Source organism: Phoca vitulina, unplaced genomic scaffold (genome assembly GCF_004348235.1).
Source record: "Phoca vitulina isolate PV1807 unplaced genomic scaffold, GSC_HSeal_1.0 scaffold5, whole genome shotgun sequence".
Classification (NCBI taxonomy): Eukaryota; Metazoa; Chordata; class Mammalia; order Carnivora; family Phocidae; genus Phoca; species Phoca vitulina.
In genome coordinates this window covers 16534131-16560675 of record NW_022589708.1, presented here as the reverse complement: position 1 = coordinate 16560675, position 26545 = coordinate 16534131, and the positions used below count along the sequence as shown (strand labels likewise).

At 39.5% G+C, this 26545-nt stretch overlaps 1 protein-coding gene across 4 annotated transcripts in view; it reads left to right on the top strand.

Moving 5' to 3' along the window:
* GPC6 (glypican 6) overlaps window positions 1–26545 on the top strand; it is a 1069657-nt gene that overhangs the window by 261779 nt on the left and 781333 nt on the right. For all 4 annotated transcript variants that reach the window (XM_032402768.1, XM_032402769.1, XM_032402767.1 and 1 more), the window contains exon 2: window positions 14738–14896. In XM_032402768.1, coding sequence (XP_032258659.1) covers window positions 14738–14896 — 159 coding nt within the window. The remainder of the gene's footprint in view (window positions 1–14737; window positions 14897–26545) is intronic.

The window sequence follows — 26545 nt, the reverse complement described above, 5'->3', positions numbered from 1 at the left end:
CAGTGAGGTGATGGAACAAATCCTCGCCATACCATTTGCTCTCCACAGTGCACTGGGCAAAGTATCAGGTACATGCCCCCCAAGAGGTAGCTAAAGAGTCCTCTCAGAAAATGTGCTATCAAAAAGCAATTGTCTAAGAGTGTGCGTTTGGAAAAGAAAATGAACCTGAGTGTCAGCGAAATAGAATAGCTTCTAGGAGTTTGTCTGGGAAAACTGTCAGATGTTCTTCTAATAGGTTTGTACAGATTCAGTCACCTCTGACTCCCTCTCTTATTTCTGGGAATTTCTCCAGAAATTTGGGAGTGTTATGCAGTATAAAAGGATTGGACTCTCCTGAGCACTTTAAAGGGGAAACTGAACTAATTTTTGGTCTGTTCAAGAGGTATTCTTTTTCTCCACCTACCTCAAAGTGCTAACAGAAGTACACTTGGGGAGGATGGTTGAGCTTGAGGTCAATCAATGGGATTTTCAAACGACAGTACAAGGCTGATTTTCTGTAGAAAATTTCAAGGTGGTTAATTATTTGGAAGTGCCAGAGGGACCTCCTCGTAACAGGAGGCACTCAATAGATGACCGAATAAATGAGATGAAAGTACAGGTGTTGTGAATCAATGAATGGATAAACAACCAATGGTTTCAACTCAGTGGCTCTCACACCACTCACATTTATGCATTTGCTATAAACGTCTTATGTTTAGATAGAGACAATATCACATTGTAGGATCCTAGAGTTAAAAAGGTTATTAAGTTCGTTTAGTCTAACTGTCTTCAGGGCAGATATCCCTTCTGAAAGAACATTCTAGCTGCTTACCAAGGAAGCAAGATATCCTGCCATGAGTGAGACCTACCCACAAAATGAAGACTTATCTAGCATCCTGCACAACTGGGTAAACATTCTTTCTGCTGGTAGGTAAAAACTCTCTTTACAATGAGGTTAGCCTAGAACCTAGTTCCGTTTTATTATGCACATAAAATATCATTGTGCAATATACGTAGATTGTAAATTTTCTGGAAATACGACTATTATGTAAATCAAGAAAAATTTGTATTTGCTTCATTTGAAGATTTTTACCAAGGGTTGGTAATTTTTTTTAGAAAAGCTCATCACTGGGAGCAATGCCATTTGTGATATTGATGTGGCAGTTGAACACACTTCTGTTAGTCTGTGTGTGTGGCAGTCGTGCTCATGGTGATAGTACACATAGGTCAAATACCTGACTACTTGTTTTGCCCCAAGTTTAGCCATTGTCCCAGCATTTACGTATTATTATTTGTGATGGCATAGTTTTAACATGGCTCTTTTATATTACAGTCGGGGTCTTATATTCTTTTTAAAAAATGTGTGTATGGATAGTTAGGCTACCAGTAGGTTTCTTTAAAGGAATGTCATTGGGATTTGAAATTACTTATTTTTAAAAGATGGTTGAATTGCAGTCGATCAGAAGAACATTACAGACTTTGTGTTTGTATATCAGAGTTACTGGCCCCTCACCAGCTTTGTTGCCTTCTCCTGGATATGCCATGATTCAGCAGTCTTTCTCTACAATTAGTTGTTTCTCAGTAAACCTAATATTCCCCTTGTATTCTACTGAGTGCAAAGTCTACTACTTGCATTATTGTATCAATTCATTTTTATTTCCTTTCTTGGCTGGACCAGAATATAGAGAGCATCATTATGGGCCAGGTGCTAAGCTAGGCAGTGGGGGTGCTGTTGATGAACAAGTCTCAGTCCTGGCCCTCAATCAGGCTGTGCTCCTGTGGAGTACATGGCTGGATAGGCTGGTCCTTGCAGCGTAGGGATACGTGTAAGGAAAGGCCATGTGCAGAGCTAATGGGACAGCAACAAGCCTTACCTAGACTTGAGGATCTGCGAAGGCTCAGGAGAAGTGGTGTTGAAGCTGAGACTGAAGGATGAGAAGAGAGACGGAGGGGAAAAGTAGAGGGGCCAAGGAGAAGCTCTCATAGCTGTCCGTGTAGAGAGAATAGCATTGCCAAGGTCGAGAGTATAATTGAGCATAATAAGTTTGTGCTGCCAAGAGTTCTGCTTGGCACGTGTCTCAAGAAGGAGAGTAGCAAGAGATGAATGGAAATATAGACTTCTTCATAAATAACTTCAATTCAAATACATTGGAATGAACACCATCATGAATACACAGATCACAAGGAACACCATTATGTGGAACAGGTAGATTAACCTCAACTAAGTTGATCAGTGTGAGTTTCTTGGAGGAGAAGTTCTTTAAATTCAGGGGGCTTTTCAAGGATGAAGAGTGTGAGCCCCAAATACTTAATACTCGAGGACCTATGCAGAAGTCCTGAAGACAAACTCAGTAAATCAGATCATATATTATAAATTGGGCTAAGTTAGACCTTTAGCTTCTTTGTGTTCTATTAATTGTCTACATGTATCTTTATGTATATTTTGTCTTCCCCTAATACATTGAATTTAGGGAGTCTAGCCACAGAGTTTGTAGCTTGTAATAACAACTATGAGGGGATGCATAGACATAGGCTAAAGTGAAGTTTCTGGAGCAGCATCGGCACCCCGAAATTAGAATGGCATCACCCTCTAGCCTTTTCATCAAAACCAGGGCCTGACTTGAGAGAGTTAACACTAACGTCTTATTCTGAAAGAGCCAATCTGATAAATCAAGTATTTCCTTGGGTTAAATGATATTGACTTAAGCACTTATTCTGGACATAGGGATTTTAAGTGCTTAGTGAAAGCAAAGCTACACATAATTCTCATCTGCATTATGGGATATAGGTGACCATCGATTCTGCCTTCTTTGAAGCAGTCTAAGAAATATATTCCAAAGAGAGATTATGAAGAAGAAAATGCTGTGATTATTCCTAGTGCCCCTTAAGTATTGAGTTTGTATTCCTATTGAGATTTAAGTTTAAAAAAAGGCATTCTTTTCAAATATTATGTTATATGTCAAATGATTTTCAATCATCTTTATGCAGTGTGTTCTTTAAAATTCAATGTGGCCTTTCCTTTCTCTTTTAAGGATTTAGGGATATATGCTTCAATTTCAGGAGAGTTTTTGTTCCAGTCTCTTCTGAGGTTCTACAGTCGTCTTGGTTTAAAACTATATGGCTGAGCTTTTTTTTTTTTAAGATTTTTTTATTTATTCATTTGAGACAGAGAGAGAGAGAGAGAGAGCATGAGCAGGGGGAGAGACAGAGGGAGAGGGAGAAGCAGGCTCCCCGCCCAGCCAGGAGCCCGACGCGGGGCTCGATTCCAGGATCCCGAGATCATGACCCGAGCCGAAGGCAGACGCTTAACCATCTGAGCCACCCAGGCGCCCCTATGGCTGGGCTTTAATCACAAGTTTTGGCATGGTAATGCTTGACTATACTGTTGTCACATGCACACTGACATTTTAAAGCTCAGGTTGGAAAGGATGCTGGAATTTATTATAGCATTTGACATAGTATCATTTAAAAATCTGGATCCCCATACACAAATTTTAGAAAGAGACCTCTTGCCCTTTATTAATTGGAAATGAGATGCCAGGGGAAAAGGACTATCTCCCTTCTGTGGACCTCCTATCACTCATCTGTGATATAGAGACTGAGTGATATTTACCTATGGGTATCTATCTTAAATGATTAGTGGGAATTAGAGCAATTATTATAAATTAATGTCTCTTTGAGGTGTAAAAGGTTAGATATTATGGAGTTTCATTGTCATGGAGGCAATTAAGGAAATATACACTTATAGACTATACCATAGATCTTGAAACATTTCTAGCCACCTTGCCTTTTATTACTTTATTCTGTATGATATGATCAGTGTTGCAATCATGGTTTTACGGATGCCTACTAAAATTGCAGTGTTTTATGGGGAAGAAAAATAATTATTCACGAAGGCTTACATGCAGTTCAATTTGATTAGGTTCTTAATCACTCTCACCTGGCCTCGGCCCCTTTACTGAATTGTCCTGCACTTGTTTACAGCATTGGGCTTTGAACAGTAAATCCTAAATTTGCAAGTGAGCTGTCATATAATTTAGTAAGAATGCTGATCTGCTGTTATCAGGGTCAAAGCAAGCACTTTGTAGATTGGTTTATTGTATATCACCACAGGATCACCAAATTCAATTGTAAGAATGGTTAAACTTCGAGTAAGCGAAAACGGGTGTGGGATTACAACTGCAATAAACTTGAAATTGATCATCAGCTGTGGTTGAACTTATTGGAAGCAGTTGGTTTGATTTATGCAATATGGGTGAAAGGAAGAGAAAGTCGTAAGTCAGCAACTCTGGTCAGTTGACTTGCAGAAGGTCACGGAGACCTGGTGAGTTACTGTTTGCCTGGATTTGGCAAAGCCGTGTCAGTGCAGCTTAACTGGATCTGACCAAGCCTGCCCATAAAGATGCCATTCAGGCTGTAGGCTTATAGACTTATTTGAACAGTTGAATATGAAGTTTTGGACAGTTTCTAAGACAAATGGCAAATGAATTGTGAGCTGGAATGAAGCTTGAAACATCTTTATGAATGCTACTTAAATCCCCCGTTCTAGGTTAGCAATTAGACACTCTTATGGGTCCCAAGACAGCATGTTTATGAAACACAAGCGGAAAATAAGCCTGTGTAAAAATTTTTAGGAAGCATGGTAAAGATTAGACATCTCTAAGAATTCTTCCAGGCAAGACATCATGACATGATTGAAGAAGAAAACATGCATAAAATCAGTCCAGCCTTTCTAAAGGAGTGCTGGCTATTTATGGTTTCACAAGTATGCATTAGTAAGTGGGCTCTTTGCCCTTTCTGTCATCACTTACACACAATAGCAAACTTTGGCTTCCCAATTTTTGCCCACAAACTGCTATAAGAAATAACATTGTTTATCACAACCTAATGCATACATAAAATACACAACGGTAGCAAAACTTTCACAAGAAACACTTATCCTTAATTCATATGATGAGCTCTGAAATACTCTATAAAATTGAAACATGAATGCTTTGTGAACACCTGCTAAACGGTTTTAGGTCCTCCAGTTTGAAAGATACTTGAGCTGGGGTGAAGCGAAAGAAACAGGTGAAATCTCTACTTGGATGTTCCTGTTTATTATTGAAACTTGGATAGATGGGCAATACGACTCTTGTCTAGAAATCAAGTAGGCAAGCTACAATCAAAGAGCTCCTATAATTACCATTGTTCCTGTAAGAGTCGTGAGAGTCTGGGAGTTGTGCAGATGGTGAGGATAATGTGCTTTTCTATAAGTTGGACCTTAGCACATAGGTGCACCTCCCCACGCTGAATTCTAAGCTTCTTGTCCCTTAGCACCAAGCATAACCTGCTGCTTGTGTGCTGTTGTGTGGTGATTAAAGAAGGGAATGGATGAATGAATGATCGAAGAGAGCAAAAAGAGTGAGATGCATCCGATTCAGCATTTATTATAAAACCTTCCATGTGCAAATAGCTATGCTAAATGCAATGAACACTTCAAAAATAAACAAGACAGGGCTCATAATTACTGGTAACGGGTATAGTAGCAGTGGATATGAGCAGGTGGCTATGTATAATGAACCTTAGGTCTTTTATAACAGTAGCACAGGGTAACAGTTTCCCTCTCAACTCTCTCCCTGAGTCCTGGAATTGTGGCAACAGTCTGCGACTGAAAATTGCAAAACATGGGTCAGTCACCTTGGCTCACCTTGCTGGATGATAATCTTGCTTGTCACTAGTGGTGACTTTTCCTTTAAACACACAGTTTAGCCATGGTCCACACTGTCTGCCTTTCTTAAAACAACTACTCCTTTTATCGCACTCCTCCTCATCTCTCTCCGGGGAATTCTTCACTCTACCTTGGCAGTCAGAAATAACTGAAGAACCAATTTTCCTTTGAGGCAAATAGACCCATAGATCTAAATGTAGGTAGTGGAAATGGCAGATTCTGTTGATCTAGGGGCTTTTTAATTGAATTTGGGAACCCAGCTAATTGAAAGAAGAAGCCAATTAACAATATACAGTACATTTAGCTTCAGGTAGTGGTGCATTAGCACATTCCAGCTTGTAAGAACGGATAATTACAATTTTCAAGAATTTTGTGAGCCTGTGCTTAAGCACAGCCATTATTTTATTTATTTATTCATTTGTTTGTTTATTTATTTGTTTATTTAAAGTAGGCAACACACTAGGTGTGGAGCCCAACATGGGGCTTGAACTTAGGACCCAGAGATCAAGACCTGAGCTGAGATCAAGAGTCAGATGCTCAACTGACTGAGCCACCCAGGCATCCCTTAGCACAGCCATTATTAAATTGTATAATTTGCAATTAAATAAATTATATTGAAAACCAAAGTAATAAATACTTAAAACTCATCACTTTCTAATTATTTCACTATTTGTTGTACTCTTGGGGTCTTTTGTAGCTGTATGGAGGAAATGTTAATGTGATGGTGTGCTGCTTCACGACTTTTCTTTTTTTAATTAAGTTTTTAATTCCAGCAGAGTTAACATACAGTGTTACATTAGTTTCAGGTGTACAATACAGTGATTCAACAATTCTGTACATTACTCAGTGCTCATCGTAAGTGTACTCTTAATCCCCTTCACCTGTTTCACCCATCACCCCCTCCCCCCCACCTCCTCTCTGGTAACCATCAGTTAAAAGTCTGTTTCTTGGTTAGTCTCTCTCTCTCTATCTCTTTTTCCCCCTTTGCTCATTTGTTTTGATTCTTACATTCCGCAGATGAGTGAAGTCGTACGGTATTTATATTTTTCTGACTGACTTATTTTGCTTAGCATAACACTGTCCAACTCCTCCATGCACGTGGTTGCAAATGGCAAGATTTCATTCTTTTTGGTGGCTGAGTAATATTCCTCTGTGTGTGTGTGTGTGTGTGTGTGTGTTTATAGTGTATGATGAATATGATGTTTGCTGTGAGTTTTTCATATAATGCCTTTATTTTGTTTAGGCATGTTCCCTCTAGACCTTCTTTATTGAGGGTTTCTATCATGCTGCATAGCTTTTCAGAGCTCAACATCTAGGAACATCATTTTGATAGCTAGAAATCAGCCATGGAGGAGTATTCATACCATGAGAATTGGCAAACTCTATAAATCTGGGCTCCTCCTTAAAACTGGAGAGCTAGTTGTTAAACCAACACAACACTGACTCCATCTAATATCTCAGATACTGGGATTGATAGGCACTGAAAGGGGCAAAAAAAAGAGTAAGCAATGGTACTAAACTTTGGGTAAAACAGATAAGCATGGCAATTGTGATGAGCGCTCTTGTAGATGCACTGGGAGCTAGTACAGAGGTTCCCATGTGTTCTCTGTTCATGGAAGCCTTAGTGTCAGGATTCTGCAGAGAAGCAGAACCAATAAGACAAACACACACACACACACACACACACACACACACACACACACACATTCACGTGTCTTTTTTAAGGAATTGACTCCAGCAATGTGATGGGGCTGGCAGGCTGAAAACTCAAGAGTCGATGCTGTAGTCTTAAAGCAAAATTTCTTCTTCTCGAAGAAACCTTAGTTTTTGCTCACGAGGGCTTTCAACTGATTGGGTAAGGCCCACCCACACTATTGAGAGTGTTATTTTTTTTCTTCAAGTCATACGTCTTAACCACATCTACAAAATACCTTCATAGCAGCACAGTGATACGTGTTTATCTATGTTACTGGTACTAGCCACTGGACACAAAATTCTTGTACTGCCTCAGGAATTTTTTTTTTTCCATGACACCATTAGGCCAGAAGAAGTACTAGCCATTTCTTCTTAAATCTGAACAATTAAGAATTTATCTCATAAGGAGCTAGTAGCCATTTGTAAACATGACATATACATTATAGGAACGTTCTGAAAATTTAATTCTTAAATAGTCACAACTATTTACTAGTGGGCAGCACACAACTGCTCAAAGCCTACACTTGAATTAGACATCACCACTTTCATTTCCTGTTCCATGCTGATTTTCATATGCTACCCATGTGAACATTAAGGAAATTAAGGAAAATTAACAAAAAAACCCACCCAGCTTCATAAAGATACGATGTCATTGAAGGAATGTAGTAAAATTTAATGTTGAAACTTCAGCTACTTCCAACAGTTTGTGCAGTTTCCTACACCTGTCAAGTTTCTCTGGAAATTTAAGATATTCTATGATGTCTCTCAGTTTGCTGCTGTGGTCCAATGAATCTTGTCACAAGTTAGAGTGGTTATAAGGATGAGCTTTGGAGACAGATCTTTTCTAGCTTAAAGATTAAGCTACTTAATCTACAATTCTGTTTCCTAGTTTGTAAAATAAAGACAATAAAAATACGTACTTCACAGTGCCTGACGTACAGAGAGTGCTCATAATTGTTGGGCAGACAGAAGGTGTACCTTGCAATGGGAGGGGAGATGGGGAATTGAGGATTCTTATCTTTGCCTTGGCATTTTGCTTATCTTGTTCTGAGATACCTAGAGAGTATAATTGAAGTTTTCTGTGCTTATATAACTTTTAGTTTGAGTCTGAAATACAGAAATAATGAGAACAATATTTCTTTACTGGTCTTAATTCTTGAAGAACTGTCTTGAGACCAACAAATTAACATTTTGAATGTTGAAGAGATTTTGTTATCATTTGACTACTTCCTATATGAAAAGTTTATATTGAAATACAAACCTGGTGAGTCTTATTCTCAAAGAAGTAGAAAAGGAAAGGTCTTCATAGCATGTTTGAAATCCTCTCTGTGCACTTGTTGGAACAGATTTACACAATTAACTTATTGGTTCCCTCCAAAGGAATTTTGCAAAATACTGAGTGAACATTTTATAACTAAAAGAATTAGTATTTAAAGTCTTTATTGGAAAATTGACAACATCAAAGGGTGACACTAATATAGTTTATTTGAGTGATAAGATCCGCTGAAGTAGAACATTAAATGAATCTTAAAAAACTTGTGTGTAAGTTTGAACGTTCTGATTATGGTAGTGAACAACTCTGCTAAAGAGCAGCCCTTAAAGATATGAAAGGATCATTTATAGTAACACTTCACGCTGAAAAATGTTGATGAAGTGCTCTTTCGGAGGTTTTGGGAATGTGAACTTAGAGAAATGAACTAGAACATACATTTAAAAACTACTGCTTTCCTATTTTCTGCCACTCCTGATTAGCTTGTAGAGGAGCTTTATGAGACTGAAAACAGTCCAGGACTATTAACTCCAATTTAAATTATTTCAGCTATCAGAAACTCTAGTTAAAAGTTCACTTATTCTAGAGTTTTTTACGTCCCTAAGCCTGTTTCCTTAGATTATTTGCTCCAGTCAACTTCCTTAGGCACTAGATGAACAAACAGAATGGTTATTTGAGGCGACATATCGAAAGAGGAGGAGACTTAGCTTGGTACCAGACATGGCTAATTGACAGTGGGGATTTTAAGAGTTCAAGGATGAGAGCACTCTGGCATAGACCACACATGCTCAAGAGGGCCAAGTCCACAAGCAAATATCGCACTGTCATCAAATGGAATTTGGAGGTTCAGAAATTAAAGTGCTCTGTTGTGTGAGATCTTGCCATTTTCCTTGCCCTTATTAGTTTTTGATTTCCTACCTACCTTTTAGGAAATGTAAGGTTAGTAATTTCCCTGCACACTCCAAACCTGTCTAAAAGCCAAGAGTTTGGCTGGCTCTAGTCTGTGAAATGCGACGCATCTGGGGCACTTCATCTTGGTTGTTTGTTTGTTTGGGTTGTGCATTCTGAGGTCCCCAGGGTGTCACCTCTGAGGGCAGGGAGTCTGCTGCAGCAGACCCACAGAGGCTGGCTTCTGTGGTTAACGAGGTCCTCCTGTCTCCTGCTCTTGCCACTCACCAAGTCGATTCCTGGCGGTTTTCAGACCCAGGGCCATCCCTGGAGGGAGCACGATTTGGCGGAATCACATTTCTCCTGTCACCTCTGTGTTTTGGAGTGAAAACAAACATCCGAGCAGGCATTTGGGGAAAGATATTGTAAAGAGTGACACGCAGTTCAAAGAGGCATGTAAAGGGAGGAAGAGCCCATCGCTTCTTTCTTCAAAAACAGATGACAATTTTATAGCCTGACTGTATGTCCCTGAGCCTTGGCTCTGTCTCTCACTTCCTGGTGGAACTCCCTTCTCCCATCTCTGTAATTTCCCTTGTTGACGGCACAGCTAGTGGAGAATTCTACAAAAATGCAGGAACCTGGGAATTCACCCGCATGAACAGCAGGTGCCCCCAAAAAGCATGCACCTGTGTAAGCTGATGGCATGACCCTGCGCCTGATCTTGATGGACATGAACCTATCATCCTGAGTTGCACACGGGTTTCAATAAATGTTTGATGAGTGAAGGTGCGGTCATCGTTATTTTCATCCCCCATTTTTTGCATTTATGGTCTCTTATCCTGATCTCCTGGAATGAACTATTTAGTGTGTTTAATATTAGCGATCTTGGAGGTATCTAGGGGCACTCCCGTTGAGCTAAATGTTGTTATCTAATTATGTAATAAATAACATAGAGAACCTGAGAGAATTTGAGAGAGTGTGTGGGAAGCTTGTAAAGGACAACACTTTCTTCTCCTTCATAAGTTACCACTTTGGAAGCATCTCATTATTATATCAAATAATCATGTTAGGAAGCACGATGTTCGTAAGCTGAGAAAAGTTTCACATTCTTGTCATTGGGGCAAACTGGAACAGGAAGGGCTAGAGCTAACTCTTTATGTGGCAGAGTAGCTGCCACGTATGATTTCAGAACGTAAATATTCAAGTGCAAGGTCCCTGTGGTCTTTCTCATGACTGCTCTGGTGTTCGCACACTAAAAGAGCCACAGCTGATGCGTAAATGGAGAGGCAGGACTGTCTTCTGATAAAACGTTATTTATGGACAATTGAATTTGAATTTCATCTAGTACAAAATATCATTCTTTCGATTTTTTTTCCCCCAACCATTTTGTTCTCAGGGCGTGCAAATACAGATGGTGGGCCAGATTTGGCCCAGAGGCCATGGTTTACAAACCCCTGTACTAGGGCCAAACCCAAAATAAATGAACAAACGTAGTCAGAACAAATCGTGCAGTTGTCCTAAGCCTTTCTGGCCATTTGAAGTTTCCAGGTTGCTTTGACAAATATCAGTGACCTCAGATTGGGGGAGAAAGGAACTGTACTTCAATGGGTCCATTCTTCCACAACCTTCTTATCTAGCATACGTTAGAAAGAAAACAAGGCTCAGCCTAGATTTGACCACACGTTTCACAACCCCAGATCCTGTATGCTCGGGGACATCTGCATGGTCTCACTCTAGACACTCTAACAAGTACTTTGCATGGAAGATTTACTCTTCCTACGGCAGGATTCTGAAACACTCTTCACTTTCTCTGTGCTTGTCTATGTCTGTCTTTCCATGTCTCTAGTTATCTCTCTGCCTGGGCCTGCATGAAGGTGTTGACTTCTTGAGGACACTTCCAGTTCTAGAAAACATCTAATAATGCATTGAATCAGAAGGGCAGCTGCTTACGTGTGCCTTATTACCCTACACACACACACACACACACACACACACACTCATAGACACACACACACACACACACACACACACAGAGTAAGTTTGGTTTAAAGTTGTCCCGTGGGGGCGCCTGAGTGGCTCAGTCAGTTAAGCATCTGCCTTCAGCTCAGGTCATGATCCCAGGGTCCTGGGATTGAGCCCCACATCGGGCTCCCTGCTCAGCAGGGAGTCTGCTTCTCCCTCTCTCTCTGCCTCTTCCCTGCTCCTTCCCACACTCGCTCTCTGTCTCTCTCAAATAAATAAATAAAATCTTAAAAAAAAAATGAAGTTGTCCCATGAAGAAGTATCTTCCTGTTTTTCTTTATCACTCAACATAAAATACTGATTTTCTTGGAGTGATTGGAGATTACAGTGCTTCCAATCCAGTCTAATTTCATGAATGTAGATCCATGGCGTTTCTTCCCCAAATATCCCAGATATAGTTATTTCCCTCAGGTCATAAAATGTTTATTCTGTTTTGATCAGCTAGTCACCACAAGTCCAATGCATTTTGCTGAAAACTCATTTGTAACGATTTAGAAGTAGAATGCAGCCCCGAAGTACTAAATCTTGAGAAATGGACATTCCATTTGCACACAATAGGGTGGGAAATAGAATAGGGAGATTTTTGGAAATGGTTTATAACCAGTCAGAGAAGGGAACATTATGCAGAATTGTTAATGCTGAATATCTATTCAATGTGGATACAGAGTTTTGTCCTTATCAGTTAGATTTATATTTTATAAAAAGTAAATTAGAGATTTGTAGGCCATTTGCTTTTGATAAAGCCACTTTTATTCTTTACCAGTGTTTTAACCTCTAGAACTCTGCTTTTTTACTGGGATGGGAGTATCAGAATGACTTGGAGAAAAATCTCAAAATTCATATTGTTCTATATGTCCCCAGAGTGGTATCGTCAGTACCTTCAAATGAGAACCTATTAGGAACACACCTGTAGTTGAATAAGATATCACTTATCCTCAAGCAAGAATACACCAGGGAGAACCATGGGGTTTCTCAGTGAGAGGGACTTGGAGTTTTGTTGGGTGGTTTGGGGGAGGGTTCAGAGAAGCAGGGCTTCAGCCTCGACTGGATGCTTTCAGAAAGGAGAGGTAAATCTACGAAAAGGTATCTCAATAAATCTGATCAACAAGGAGGGAGAGTAGTATGAAGATCAACCTGGAAATGGTAAGGAAGTACATTCATTTTGCCTCAGAGAGGAGATGTTCAGTACTTTTTTGATGACATAGGGCCTTGTTTTTGTGTGTGCTTAGACAAAATTTTGAAGTGGCTTTGCTTTGTCTCCTTTATCATGGTCTTGGAGTAATTTTGTCTGGGACTGGCATTTCTGTGAGATTGTTTAGGTGTAACAGACTATCATGACCTAGCTGTGAGTTGCCAGGCTGGCTTCTGAATGTCAAGGGCAGCCTGGTTTTCTTTCTTAATACCTACCCCCTGTTCTCCTCTCTAGCACAACTGTAGTGGCTACTGCTTATTTAATGACACATTTCCAAGTTTTTATTACAAAATATTTTCAATGTACAGAAAAAGCAAAGGTAATAGTATGATAAACATAATGCATCCATCAAACAACTTAGGAAATAAAAGATTATAGATAAAAGTATTTGAGCACTCTCTCAAGTCCTAATTTCTCCTGGAAGGGAATTGTTATCTTGAATTTGATATTTATCAAGTACAATGCATTTTCATTTCCTTTTAAAAAAAATATACATATGATATTTTATGGTCTCCCTCCCTTCCAGGAATTATATAAGATCTAACTTTGGTACACAGTTCTGGTCATTTTTTATTCTGGGGTTGTCTTAAGTAGGCACTAAAGCATCCAACGACATAAACATGAAACACCCTATACTTCACACAGGTCGCAGGACATAATTTTATATAAGTACCGTTAAGCATTATAAATGAATTTTAATCACTGCATCAAGTACTTGTGCATTTGGATTTCAGTGCCCTACAGTGACTTTGATCCCAGGGGCAATTTGTTGTTCCTGCTTACCAAGATGTTGGGTGGATTTTTCTTCTTCCCTCCACAGGCTCCACCAAACATTATGACATTAACAGAGCTGCCTCAATGGGAAATTCACATTTTATGCATTAACAGTCTATTTTAAGGTCATGAAGCAGAGGTTTGTTTCCTCCTTGCAAATAGCACCAAAGAAAGCAATATTGCCAAAGGAAGTGGTCTGGTGTATCCAGAGATAAAGACATTGAATTAAATACATGACTTTCATTACCTTTTACTTTACATTTCCATAGAATGTAAGCATTAATTAAACCCCTCAGTGCCTTCCTCCTTGCAGGAGAACATTTCCTCTCTGACAAGAATTGTCAACTGAAGGATTGTGTGCCACATGAGACCTGCCATTGAAAACACACTCACTTTCCCCGCGAGCAAAGCTGATGCATTCTGACAGACGGACAGGCAGAGACAGAACACAAGGAATGATCCCCATCTTGTCTTGCCCTTGCTGTCACACAGACTGCGGTGATGGGACTGAGCATCTTGTGCGTTACTGGAGGTTTCCAAAGACAAGCACACTTATAACTGTATTACATCTCTTGTCACCTGGCGCCACTTGGCACATTTCAAATAAAAGCAGGGACATTGTCGTGGTCTTCTGAGGTCTTCAATATACTTTCCCTTCCATGGCAGGGACTAAATATCAGGTGTCTTAGTCTGTTTGGGCTTCTATAACAGAAATAGCATAAACTGGGTGGCTTATAAACAAAAGGCATTTATTTCTCCTACTTCTGGGGGGCTGGGAAGTCCAAGATCATGGCACGAGTAGATTCCGTGTGTGGTGAGGGCCCGCTCCCTGGTTCCCAGACACCATCTTGCTGCATCCTCATGTGTCCGAGGGACAAACTAGCTCTCTGGGGGCTGTTTTATAAGAGCACTACTTCCAATCATGACCTCATCACCTCCCAAAGGCCCCAGATCCTAATACTATCACCTTGCACGTTAAGATTTCAGCGTATGTATTTGGAGGGACACAAACGTTCAGAACACAACATCAGGTTCAACTGAAGTCCTGAATGCTTGCGATGTTAAGTCCACTGAGGCCCAGATGCGATCATGGCGCTGGTCCAAAGGGTTGCTGGACCAGGTGCCCCAGGATTTGAGGGGAATGTTGGAGAAGCAAATTCCCCGAAGTCCCTATCATCCCATCCTGACGTTTACCTTCTCATTGCAGGGGAACACTTAAGAATCTGCCCTCAAGAATATACATGCTGCACCACAGAAATGGAAGACAAATTAAGCCAGCAAAGCAAACTCGAGTTTGAAAACCTCGTGGAAGAGACAAGCCATTTTGTACGCACCACATTCGTGTCCAGGCACAAGAAGTTTGACGGTAGGTGGGACAGTTTCTGCTTCACTCTGTTCTGGGTGTGCCTTTCTGAGAATCTCGGCCTTCCGTGAAAAACATTTTTTTAAGCAGGAGCTTTTCTTTCCTTCTTAAACATTTATATAACTTGGTCTATTTTTAGAAAAAGCATGAGCGTTCTTGACAACTTTTGTAGTAATATCTTAGAACAGCCCGAGTGAACAAAGAGCTGTTTTGAATTTGTGGTCTGCCTGTGAGATTTATTCTGAAAGATTTAGCTTAATTTTTCATGATTAGAGTGATTCTAATTCAGGTTTTGTCACATCATAGCTTGTCTTAATTTTTCATCTGGGGATTTTCTTTAAAATAATTAAATGTCATTTAAAATTATTTGAAATATAACAACACTTTCAAGAAGACAGACTTGTTTTAAGTGCTACTGACATGGACTCCTTTATTTCAGAGTTTGCTCCTCCAAGAATCTAGCCACATTTTACATTGCCGTGACAGTGCATTCTGCGTAAGGTTTAAATCCTCTATTGATTTCCTGATTATAAGTCATCAAGTTCCTTTCTATATTCTATTTGTTAAATAAACATTTTGTAGGAGAAAGCACAAAGAGTGAAAGCAATTATTACTAGGCTTTCAGCATTGAATTTTCTCATCCGAACTTCAGAAAAAAAATTATTCAAAAGCAACCTGATTTTTGTAAACTGAATTAATAATGATAGTGATGAAGTTCATATGCTTAGGTGGTTGTGTAGTCTTTAGTGCTCTAAGAAAGGAATGTGCTTCCTGGGGCTCATTGTCAACCAGACTCGCCAATCGCGGTGACCCTTCCTTGTACAAGCGTTGGGTCACACTGAGTTGTCATGGGGCAGGAGACCTGCCTCATCCTCTCTAGACAATGCACGGTAGAGCCGGTTTAGAAAAGGCTTGCTGAAGTTTTGATTTTCCTTTTTCTGTTCTCTGTAGTAGGTAAAATGTTCTGCTTCATTGCTGCTTGAAACTATTATAGCAACACCAGTTTCTTTCAAATCAGCCCTCTGAATTCTGAAAGGCAGGTCCACCTGGCAGTGTTTTCAGTGCTTAAGGGGATGTGACATCTTCCATGGAAGTCAGCGGAACTTCATCTTTTCTGTCAAGTATCTCAACATCTGCCCCTTCTTCCTCTGCCTCTTCCTCTGTGTTCAACTTTATATGTGGATGTGTACGAAAATAATTCCTTACTTAGAGGTGATGCTGTGACTGTTGTTCCCTTGAATGAAACCAGGGAGTACTTAGCTGTTCCCCTTGATTGACAGATTACAAATCCAGTGACATTCAGGAGCCCCTGAAGGGGCTCCAGGTTTGAGGAACGATAATGTATCACTTCAGATGGAGGCAAATTGAGACACCTTATCATTTGTTACAGAAAGCAGGGAGAGCGACCCGGTGCTGTTGACTTTTACCTGTCTTTGGGAAATGATTCTTGTGCCTTTATTAAGCTGTACTCCAAAATTGTGGGGAAATAATTCTGGGGCACCATTCATGACACACACTGTGTATTCCTTTCAATAAAAATATTTCATGTAAGGTAGTTTTATGGGGAATTGATTGATTTTTTTAAATGTGTAAAGCCATTCAAAAGGACAGAACAAGATACTTGTATTCTCATCTCAATGACTTTTAATATTAATCTTTGGATTCAGAATCCTTGATCTCATCTCACTTGTCTTACTAAAGAAACCTCTCTCCATCTCTCTCTCTCTGTCTCTCTGTCTCTGTCTCTCTCTCTCCAGATGTGTTTTAAATTGTTTTAATGTGGGCGCCTGGGTGGCTCAGTTGGTTAAGCGACTGCCTTCGGCTCAGGTCATGATCCTGGAGTCCCAGGATCGAGTCCCACGTCGGGATCCCTGCTCAGCAGGGAGTCTGCTTCTCCCTCTGACCCTCCTCCCTCTCATGCTCTCTGTCTCTCATTCTCTCTCTCACAAATAAATAAAATCTTAAAAAAAAAAAATTTAAATTGTTTTAATGTACTTTGGGGTATTATGTCCATTGGTTTGACAGGACACTGATTTTTGTTAAGATTCATCTGACATGGGGGGTGGTGAATTCTTTTCCTCATAGTGCATCTCACTGCATTAGGCTGGGATGGGGAAAAGTTGAGATTTTTTTTTTCAAGGAAGCTTTCAGCCAGCCTTATTTTTAAAACTCAAAATGTGATCCTGGTGAGCTCAGCTTTTGAAGAGCTCGGTCTTAAAAAAAAATTAAGAAAATATGTAAATTTAAAATTTACCATTAGAAGTTCTGCTGTTTGTTTAGGCAGTTTCGAGAAGGTCAGCCGCACAGTTGTATGACTTACCTTCTCATCCCATGAAGGGGATCCTGCTGAGTCGCCTTTCAGGAACAGGCATGCATTCACGTGGGCAGCTTTCCATTTTTTTCCCTTAGTTTAAAAACAAATAAACAAACAAACAAAACTTCCTCATTGATGAGTATCAGTTGGTATGAGCACAGAACTATCTAGGATCAGCTATGCAATGTTACCCTCTGAGTTTTATTTTCCCAGATAAAATCAGTGGTGCTCTGAAAGACTCGTTTATTTTTAGTAGCTTCCCATTCCGTGAGTCATTTTGCATTCTTGCTGTGGGGTCCCTTGATCCAAAGTGTCCATTTTGCATTTCTGACTCCAGTCCCACTTTCTTAGGGATCTTGACTTGTCATCTGGATTTTGCATGTTTTAGTTGGCTCTATTATATATATAACTATATTCCATGAGAAGGTGACTGTTCCCTTTCCTATTTTCATTAAGTACAGGAGCAATTAAATTGCACCTGATACATATGATTCAGTCCAAACCCTATTCAGGGAGGCTAAATTCAGTCACTGTTAGTCATTAGTCTACAGTTGTTGCTTTCTTTACTGTACTAGAAATGTTTTGATTCCATTTAGGTTTTCATTTTGTGGGAGAGATGACTCCTAAAATTTGAAATTCCAAAAACCTTAACATAACAAGATTTTATTTATTTATTTGACGGAGAGAGACACAACGAGAGAGGGAACACAAGCAGGGGGAGTGGGGGAGGGAGAAGCAGGCTTCCTGCTGAGCAGGGAGCCCGATGCGGGGCTCGATCCCAGGACCCTGAGATCACGACCTGAGCTGAAGGCAGACGCCTAACGACTGAGCCACCCAGGCGCCCCTTAACATAGCATTCTGTTTATTGCCATATTCTTTCCGGTTTTTATTAATATCTTTGGTAATATTTAGAAGAGACTCTGTATAAAATTCTAACTATTCATTGGGTGCTCAGAAGCTAAACCTGAATTAATATGAATTCTTCCCCACCTTTCCTAAATGGACAAGTTTGGCTTCATACCTCCATTAGCCCTAAAATTTGTGGCTCAGAGGCAATAAATTGAAAAAAATATATAATATCAATTGCAGACATTCTCGTTCTTTGGCAGAGAATTTTCTTATGACTGAGTAGCTTTCTTTTTCTTTTTAAACATGGGATTGAAATGTTAGGATGAAGGTATATAAAATAACAGTTTACACACTTGGCACTGGTCCTTTTCCAAGTGTCTCACAAGGTTTTGGTTAGTTCTTTTTTTTTTTTTCCCTCCTTTCTCTGGCCAAATCTCCACCTCTGGCTCCATTATCTAGCCCTGCAAGCCCATTCCGCTGCTGACGGGGGCCTAGCTTGCAAAGATTTCCTCAGAACCCTACAGGGTTGCACTTAATTTGCTCTGTAGCCAAGCCCAGACTTTCTGTAACACTCCCGGGGTTACATCATGAAGACCATCCAGGAACACCTGGCAGGATGATCACAGCATTACATAAGCCTTTACTTCTCCCCTGTCGCACCTATGCCAAACACCCAGGCAGCTGGAAGTGTGCAAAACCAATAAGCAACTCATATAAAAATATAAAAAAAGGGAGGGACATCTTCATGCACCCACTCCTTTTCCCAATATTGTTGTGTGTACTGACCCTCTGACCTGTCAAATTTGTGTCTAAATCGCAGCCTCAGTCATACTACTAAGTGGCTAATGTGTTAGGATTCTAGGAAGATAGACAACAACCAAACACTCTGATATTAGTCATAGTAATACTAGGCCAACACCTGGCTCTGTTCCTCACCCTTTACAGATGTTAAGCTAGAGACCAAAGCGAACCACAGTGCAGAGTCGCAGAGCTATTCTGTGGGACACTCAGCATTGAGTCCTAAGCCGAGCACTCCTCAGGCTCTGCTCTTTACCCTCAGGACCCTTTAAACTATCCTGTGCTTTCCAGTCCCCCAGTGTGCTAAGGTTTCATAAACAGCAACATCTATTCATCTGTCTCTCGCGCCTGCCCTGTCCCAGTCATCATGGGAGGATGTGATGATGTCTTTCAGAGACAAGTGGAATGGGACTTTTTTTAATGCTTAACAAAGAAAATTACCCACCTAAATATAGTCTTGCCTCGAAGGAACCTGGGGCCTAGAGAGGGTAAACCATTTGCCAAGTTTCCACCAAGAAGAATGAAACCAAGACTGTAGCCTAATACTCTTGACTTACATCAGACTTATAAATAGTAATGGGATAGGAACTTGACATTTGCTTAAAATTCTAACTAAGCTTTTATTTGTTTCGAGTGGACTCTGGCTCAGAATTATTGATATTCCCTTAATAAGGCAATGGTGATATTGGTGGGGAAAGAATCCAGCTATATTTTTGGAAAAGGCAGGAATAATATTCAGTCAGAAGTTGACCCTCAATTAAAGGGGAATGAGTGTTTTGTGCAAAAATGTTATTGAATCAGTTAAGCCATGTTATATATTCTTGCCTCACAAAGCCCCGGTAGCTTCTGTCTTAATGTGGGTACCAGCACCCTATTCTCTAGGAATGTATATGAAATATGGATTATTCAGAGACAGGAAAATTTAGTTGAAGGGATATTTTCTTTTGCTTATTTTTTTCTTCATATTTATTTGAGCTGAAATTTATTCACATTTGAAGCTCAATATGAGGTTTTTATTTGTTTAGTTTGTTCTTCTTGGTCTTATTATTTTACTTTCCTTTCTGGTTTTTATTTATGCATTTTAATGATATACATTTGTCCAGAGATTCTGGCAGCAAATATATTTTTAAAAGCAAAAAAAAAAAAAAAAAAAAAAAAGATGAGCAGTAATTTCCATCCTTCTGAAGAACTTATTCTATAGTAACACCCTCAGAACTCTCATTTTACTGAACGTGGAAATAATTTATACACAGCGACATAATATTTTTATGCTGCAAATCTGCTTATGTTTTCTTTTTAAATATCATTTCTCATCTATATACTGTGGAGATGACAATAATGTAATGATCTCTGTAAAATATGGTCTAATTTTCCCAGAGAAAACACTTACTTGAAAAGGAAAAACCACTAAGTAGTTTTCCATATGGTAGTAGAATCTTCTCTATTTCCCATCACATGGGTGGGGCATGTGCGTGTGCGTGTGCGTGTGCACGTGCGCTTGTGTGTCAGTTTGGAAACATTTATTCAGAACTTTCTATATAGAAGATACTTAACCAGGGGTGTAGTAGATAAAAGACAACTAATAATGACCAAACTATGTTCACAGTCTGTCATGATGTTTACCTTACCTTGTGGGAGAGATGTAAGTATAAACCCAACAGTAAAGAAGGCACGATTGGCTCTATCAGATGGTAGAAGTCCATTGGAGACAGAAAGGGGGGAATAAAGTGTTGTACTTAGAGGCGTCAAAGAAGACTTTTGGAAGAGGGGACAGACAGAGCCCTTAAAGGATGAATTGTTTGTATTAGTTAAAGATGGGGCAGGAGGGGACAGAGGCACCAGAGATTTTGTGTGCATGTCCACAAAGTCCTTGGGATAGGTCATAAATATATTTACTATTGATGTTTCGTGACACTGTTCATTTACTGACATTTAGCGTGCATCTATTATGTAGATATTCTATAGAAACTTTCCAGTCCTGTATCAGTCTTCTATTGTTTTGTAAGAAACAACAACAAAATTTCAGGGCATAAACAAGAAACACTTATTTCTCCTCAGTGCGTCTTTGGATTGTCCCCTTGAATTTGGCTCTTCTGGTCTATGCCCTGCTCAGGTTGGCTCTAAACTATGATTTGGTCTGATCTGTTCTAGATTTCACTGTTCTTTTGGGGGCAACAGTCTGTCTTGGTCATTTTCTTCTCATCTTGGAGTGTAGAACGCTAAGGTTCATAGCGGAGACATGATGCCCTTTATTGCCTAAACTAGGATGGGCATACTCTATTCCCAGGTTCTGTTGGTCAAAGCAAATCTCCTGGTCATTTCCAACATCAGTGGAGACTCCTCCTGCTATTCCTGAAACAATATTTTGTGTTCCACATTGGGTGGTTTGTTCCTTGTTGTTTTGGTGGATTCTCTAGGAATTCCAGAGGGATAAATACAGCACACTGATGTACCCGATCTACCACTACCTTCTGTATCCTAGCACAGTAACAAATGCACACATAACCAAACATGCGCTCACACACCACTTCCATGATGTTATTCAAGAATGAATAGATGTGGTATTTCTATTTCTTAAGCTACTAGTACCCTTGTTCACTGTACAGAATAACAAGCTAACTATAATTCAAAAGGGTTATATTAATTATCTTACAAAGTAATTAGCTGAGTACCTCCTTTAATTTTGCTAGGCCACCACCTCAATGACATGTATTTTATCTGAAGGACACACCTCTGGAAATCACAGTGTGCTGAATTGGGTCTTAGAAATTGGAAACAGTCATACTATCACTGGAAAGTAATCTGCCAATTTTCCCAAAGGGCAGACTTTCCAAAAATAAGTATTGGCTAACCAGGGATTTCAACTGTGGCAGAACTAGTGAACAGATTTACACATCACAAATGCCTTGCTTCTGCACAATGTTGGAATAGATGATCCATGCTAGGGGTCCTTTAAATGCAAAGCATGGAAAACCCAGATCTTTGTACAAGTGAAATTTGTCCTCCTTTTCTTTCTCCCTCCTTCCCTTCCCTCCCTCCCCAACTCCCCCTTTTCTTCCTTCCTTCCTTCCTTCCCTCCTTCCTTCCTTCCCTCCTTCCTTCCTTCCCTCCTTTCCTTCCTTCCATCCCTCCTTCCTTCCTTCCCTCCTTCCTTCCCTCCTTCCTTCCTTCCCTCCTTCCTTCCTTCCCTTCCTTCCTTCCTTCCTTCCCTCCTTCCTTCCTTCCCTCCCTTCCTTCCTTCCTTCCTTCCTTCCTTCCTTCCTTCCTCCCTTCCTCCCTTCCTCCCTTCCTCCCTTCCTCCCTTCCTCCCTTCCTCCCTTCCTCCCTTCCTCCCTTCCCTTCCCTTCCCTTCCCTTCCCTTCCCTTCCCTTCATTTTTTTCTTTTTTTTATTCTGCTCTTTGGACAGATCATTCAAAACTAATGAAGCACACTGCTGATGTACGGCCTCATATCCTCTGTGATGTATTGCCAATCTTTTTCTAATTCTTAGACCCCCCCCACCCACCTCAAAGTAACTTAAAACACATTGTGCTCCCAGTGTAGTTGTAGTATTATCATCTTATTATCACCAATTCCCTTGCATGGTGGCTTTGCTGAGCAGCTGTTTCACAGACAAGCCAATTTCTTTTAAGTATTGCTCTATCAGATGCTGAAACCAGCCCTACCAGAAGGGTTCTTGGTCATGAATGTTAATGAGCAGACAAGTATCTGCTCCCTGACAGGGGCTCACTAATCCTTTGAGTAAGTATGGGTAAATTACAGGAGAAATTTTATTTCAGTTAAATTGATCTGCCACTGAATAGAGAAAACTGATTTTCTTATTTTAATGAAAATCAAGAAAAATATTTAATGGTGGTGTAAATTAGAGCTCAGTGGAAACATTTTTGTCTTCAAACCTGAGAATATTCAGCTCAGTGTAGACTGGTTCGACTGCATGGTGTGCGTAATGATAATGGAAAATTCATTATCTCTAGTTAGGGGTGATGTGCAGTGGGAAACAGTATGAGTCACCCACTCTAACTGGGATTTCATATCAAGACTCTTGACTTTCCTTCATCATAGGGAATTGGAATAAAAGTGTGCTTTCCTCCTCTGCTGAGACAACATGGTTTGCCTTTTTCAGACAAATAACATGGTAAAGGCATAAGAAGCATTTACGTGCTTTGAGAATTCTAAAATTTAGAGGAAAATGATTCAGGTGAAAATCTGAAATGGCATACCCTGTCCTGATGGGAGTCCCTGAGGTGGGTGCATGGAAGGAACAAGATGGACAAGAAAGTGATAATGGTTGAAGTTGGTCGATGAGTCCATGAGGGTTTATTATAATATTCTCATTTATGTATGGTTTCTACATTTCTGTAATGAAAAGGAGATAACTGACTTGAGCATATACAGGATGGAAGATTTTTAGTTCGTGAATCCATTCTAGATACACAACAATGTCAGCAGATATTGTCTCTCTCATGTCTTGTGTATTTCACAATAGTAAATTACACAGAACGTATCATTTTCAAATTGCAGAGATGGACAGAACTTACAGAAATTTTTAACTTAGGCTGAGGCTACTTAGCTTCTGCTTCCACCCAGCATTTTATTATTCTTTGGCTAGAAATGGCATCTCTAGTTTATCCACATGAACGGGCTTGTTAAAAAATCTCTCTATTAAGTGTGATTCAAAACGTTGAACTCTTGTTTAGAAGATACACGGACACCATGACAAGCATAATGTTCATGCACAAAATTTGGCAAGATTCAGAAGAAAATGTAAAATGTCTATTATAAGTACATTATAAATAACATTTCTATATTGCTCAGTAGTTACCCAGTGATTTTTAGTTGAATGACAACACCTACATGAGCTTGGCGTTTTAGCAAATTAAAAGGGAAAGACAGCTTGCCTAAGCAATTAATTCCGTAGGGTTCCAAGTATTCCATGGGGTAGGAAGAGAATACTGAACCAAACATGGAGGTAGAGTCAGGAACCAGCTAAGCCTGCAGAGTTCACAGCGCTCTGAGAAATTTTTAGAAATCACTCGATACAGCTTCAGAATTTTCCATTTATTATTCTTTCAGAAGGTTTGTTATATTCATTAAAAGGACAAATATTATTTTGGGGATGACTATATATAGTAGTATACATGATCTTCATGCTGTTTCCTCCTTACTTAGTGGTTTAATTGAATCCAAACAACTTGAAAATGAAAAGCAAACTTTGAAGTAAGATAACAGGGTATTGGGCTTCCAAGGCCTTTTCGTGTTTGAAGAAATTGTCGTTCTCCACATATTTTTTTTTAATTTCTGAAGATTTCTTGGCATATTTTCTCCTCTTAGAGGAAGTGTGCTGTGGTCATTACAGGCTCTGGTTCCCTCAACCCTTCTGTCTCCTTCTCAGTGTTTAGGTAATTGACACCTGCTCATTTTTACTTATTTAGTGTTCTTTTAAAAAAGTATGATCGATTGCCTAGTCCCTGTTGAAGTCTGAGCTCTCTGAGTGTAGGGATTAGGTCTCCTATTTCTATTTTATCTTCCTCTGCTTGACTTAATATGGAGCATATTTAATAGTGCGGTATTGTCCGACTATGGCACCAGCCCGCGCAGACCGAAGGGCACACACTGGTCACGTGAAGTACTTCGGTTTCAATATAAATACGACAGAAGAAAATGGGAAGCTTTGCATTCTAGTTATCTATTCACTTTTAGGGTCTATAAACCTGGAAGTCATATATGATTTCAGCATCATTTATTCCAGTGGATTGAATGGAACTAATTTTAGATTCCCAGAGCAAAGACGGTCTTTATTTAAGAGTGCAGGTAGTTGTCCTTACCTCCAAAAGCAGGGTGAGTGTGTTTTCTCTTTCACACACACACTCCACACACACGTGGAAAGAGAAGAACACACTTATCCTGCATTTTGACCACTGTGTGTGTGTGTGTGTGTGTGTGTGAATAAGGAGAGGTTCAGATGCACCTGAGTCACCTGGAGGACCTGTTAATGGATAGGTTCCTGGGTTCACACACTGGAAATTTTGATGCTTTGGTCTGGATGGGACTCAGAATTATTTAGCTTAAGCCTCCCACGTTTCTGAAACAGGTAGTTTTTTCAATATCCTGGTTTCAGTGGAATTGAGAGGTCAATTATCAGGACATATTGTAGGGCACAGAAAGATGCCAGAGATTTTTAAATCTTTGCTCTATCACATTAAATATTGGTGTCAGTTTAAGATCTGCCAATAAAAGGTCCCCACTGTGTTAGAAAGGATTTAAGCACCTATTGCTCATCAAACAATGTGTTTTATACCTTAAGCAAGCCTCTTTTTTCGCCTCTGATTTTGACAACGAGTTACGCTCAAGATCCAGAACTCATTTGATTTTTTGCAGATCAAAATTATACTTCATTTGAATTTTTAAAATATTTGTGAACTACGAATTTTTTTTTCTCTTTTATTTTCTAGTTCATAAGACCTAACATATTTTCCACAATCTATAAAATGCATTTTAATTTCTTCATGTCTTTTGTTATTTTGTTATTTTTATTTTATTTTTATTTTTTGCTTGGATGATGGTTTTGGAGCCAAATAAATTTTTTAATAACCCTTTTTAATAGCATTTTCTGATTCTAAATTAACATATGCTTTTTGTAGAAAACCTGAATAACTTTAAAGTTTTAAAGGATTTAAAGTTTCTTTAAATTTATGTCTATTGGGGGGGTGTTGCAGAAACCAAACCTCGTATGTCAGGACACTGAGGTAAAAATGTAATAATAATCAGTGTATGGCTTGTCATGAAAATTTATTCAAATAACTTCTGAAAAATAAAATAAATTGGAACTTTTCAATTTCTGTGTTTCCTAGTTCATAAATACAAAATGAAAAGTAGAAACCAAGTCTCTGTAAGAGGGAGGGGATTTTCTATTTTCTGGGGATAGTATTCCCCCCCCATACTTTGTAACATTTTGTCGATACAACTTTGGACCACTTTTACTGTGATTGAGTTGATGGTCTTGATTTAGAGTACACGTAGAAGCCCTTTCAAATTAGGACAACATAGTGCTAAAGATTTATATGATGCAATAAATCATGGTTTATATTAAAGAATAGGTCAAGGGAATACTTAAAATGAATCCTCCCGTGAAAGAATTTATGGAAAATAGAGAATGAAGGAAAAACAACATGAACACTTTTAATGCCCTTCTTGAACAATAGTTCTCAGTTCTACCAACTTGGCCCAGTTATCATTAGGTCATCCATAAGTGTTCTCTCTCTCTCTCTCTCCCCGTTGTGCTCAAAACATTTCAGGAAGGGAAATGGCTTCTGAGGCTATTGTCAGGCCTGGAGCATTCCAAGTCTCCCTACAAACCAAGGACTAGCCCTCAGGCACAACCTGCTATCAGTTTCAAGGTTTAGTCTCTAGTGCATAAAACTCGATTGTATTCTGCAGTTGAAGGAATTGTGGAGCCAATTTTAATTAATATTAGCATTGTCTATTTTTAAATTGCTAAATACATTCCCCAAAAGTTTAGGCACATTTTTAAAAAATGTTTGAGATCATTTTTTCTCTTGGCTGCTTCTAAATCAGGAATCTCTTTTTTTTCTCCATGTAGATTCTAGGTGCCTAATGCACTCAATATATTTTCTTCATTCACTCATTCATTCCCCATATTTGGGGAAAGGTCTACTTTGCTCATGACATC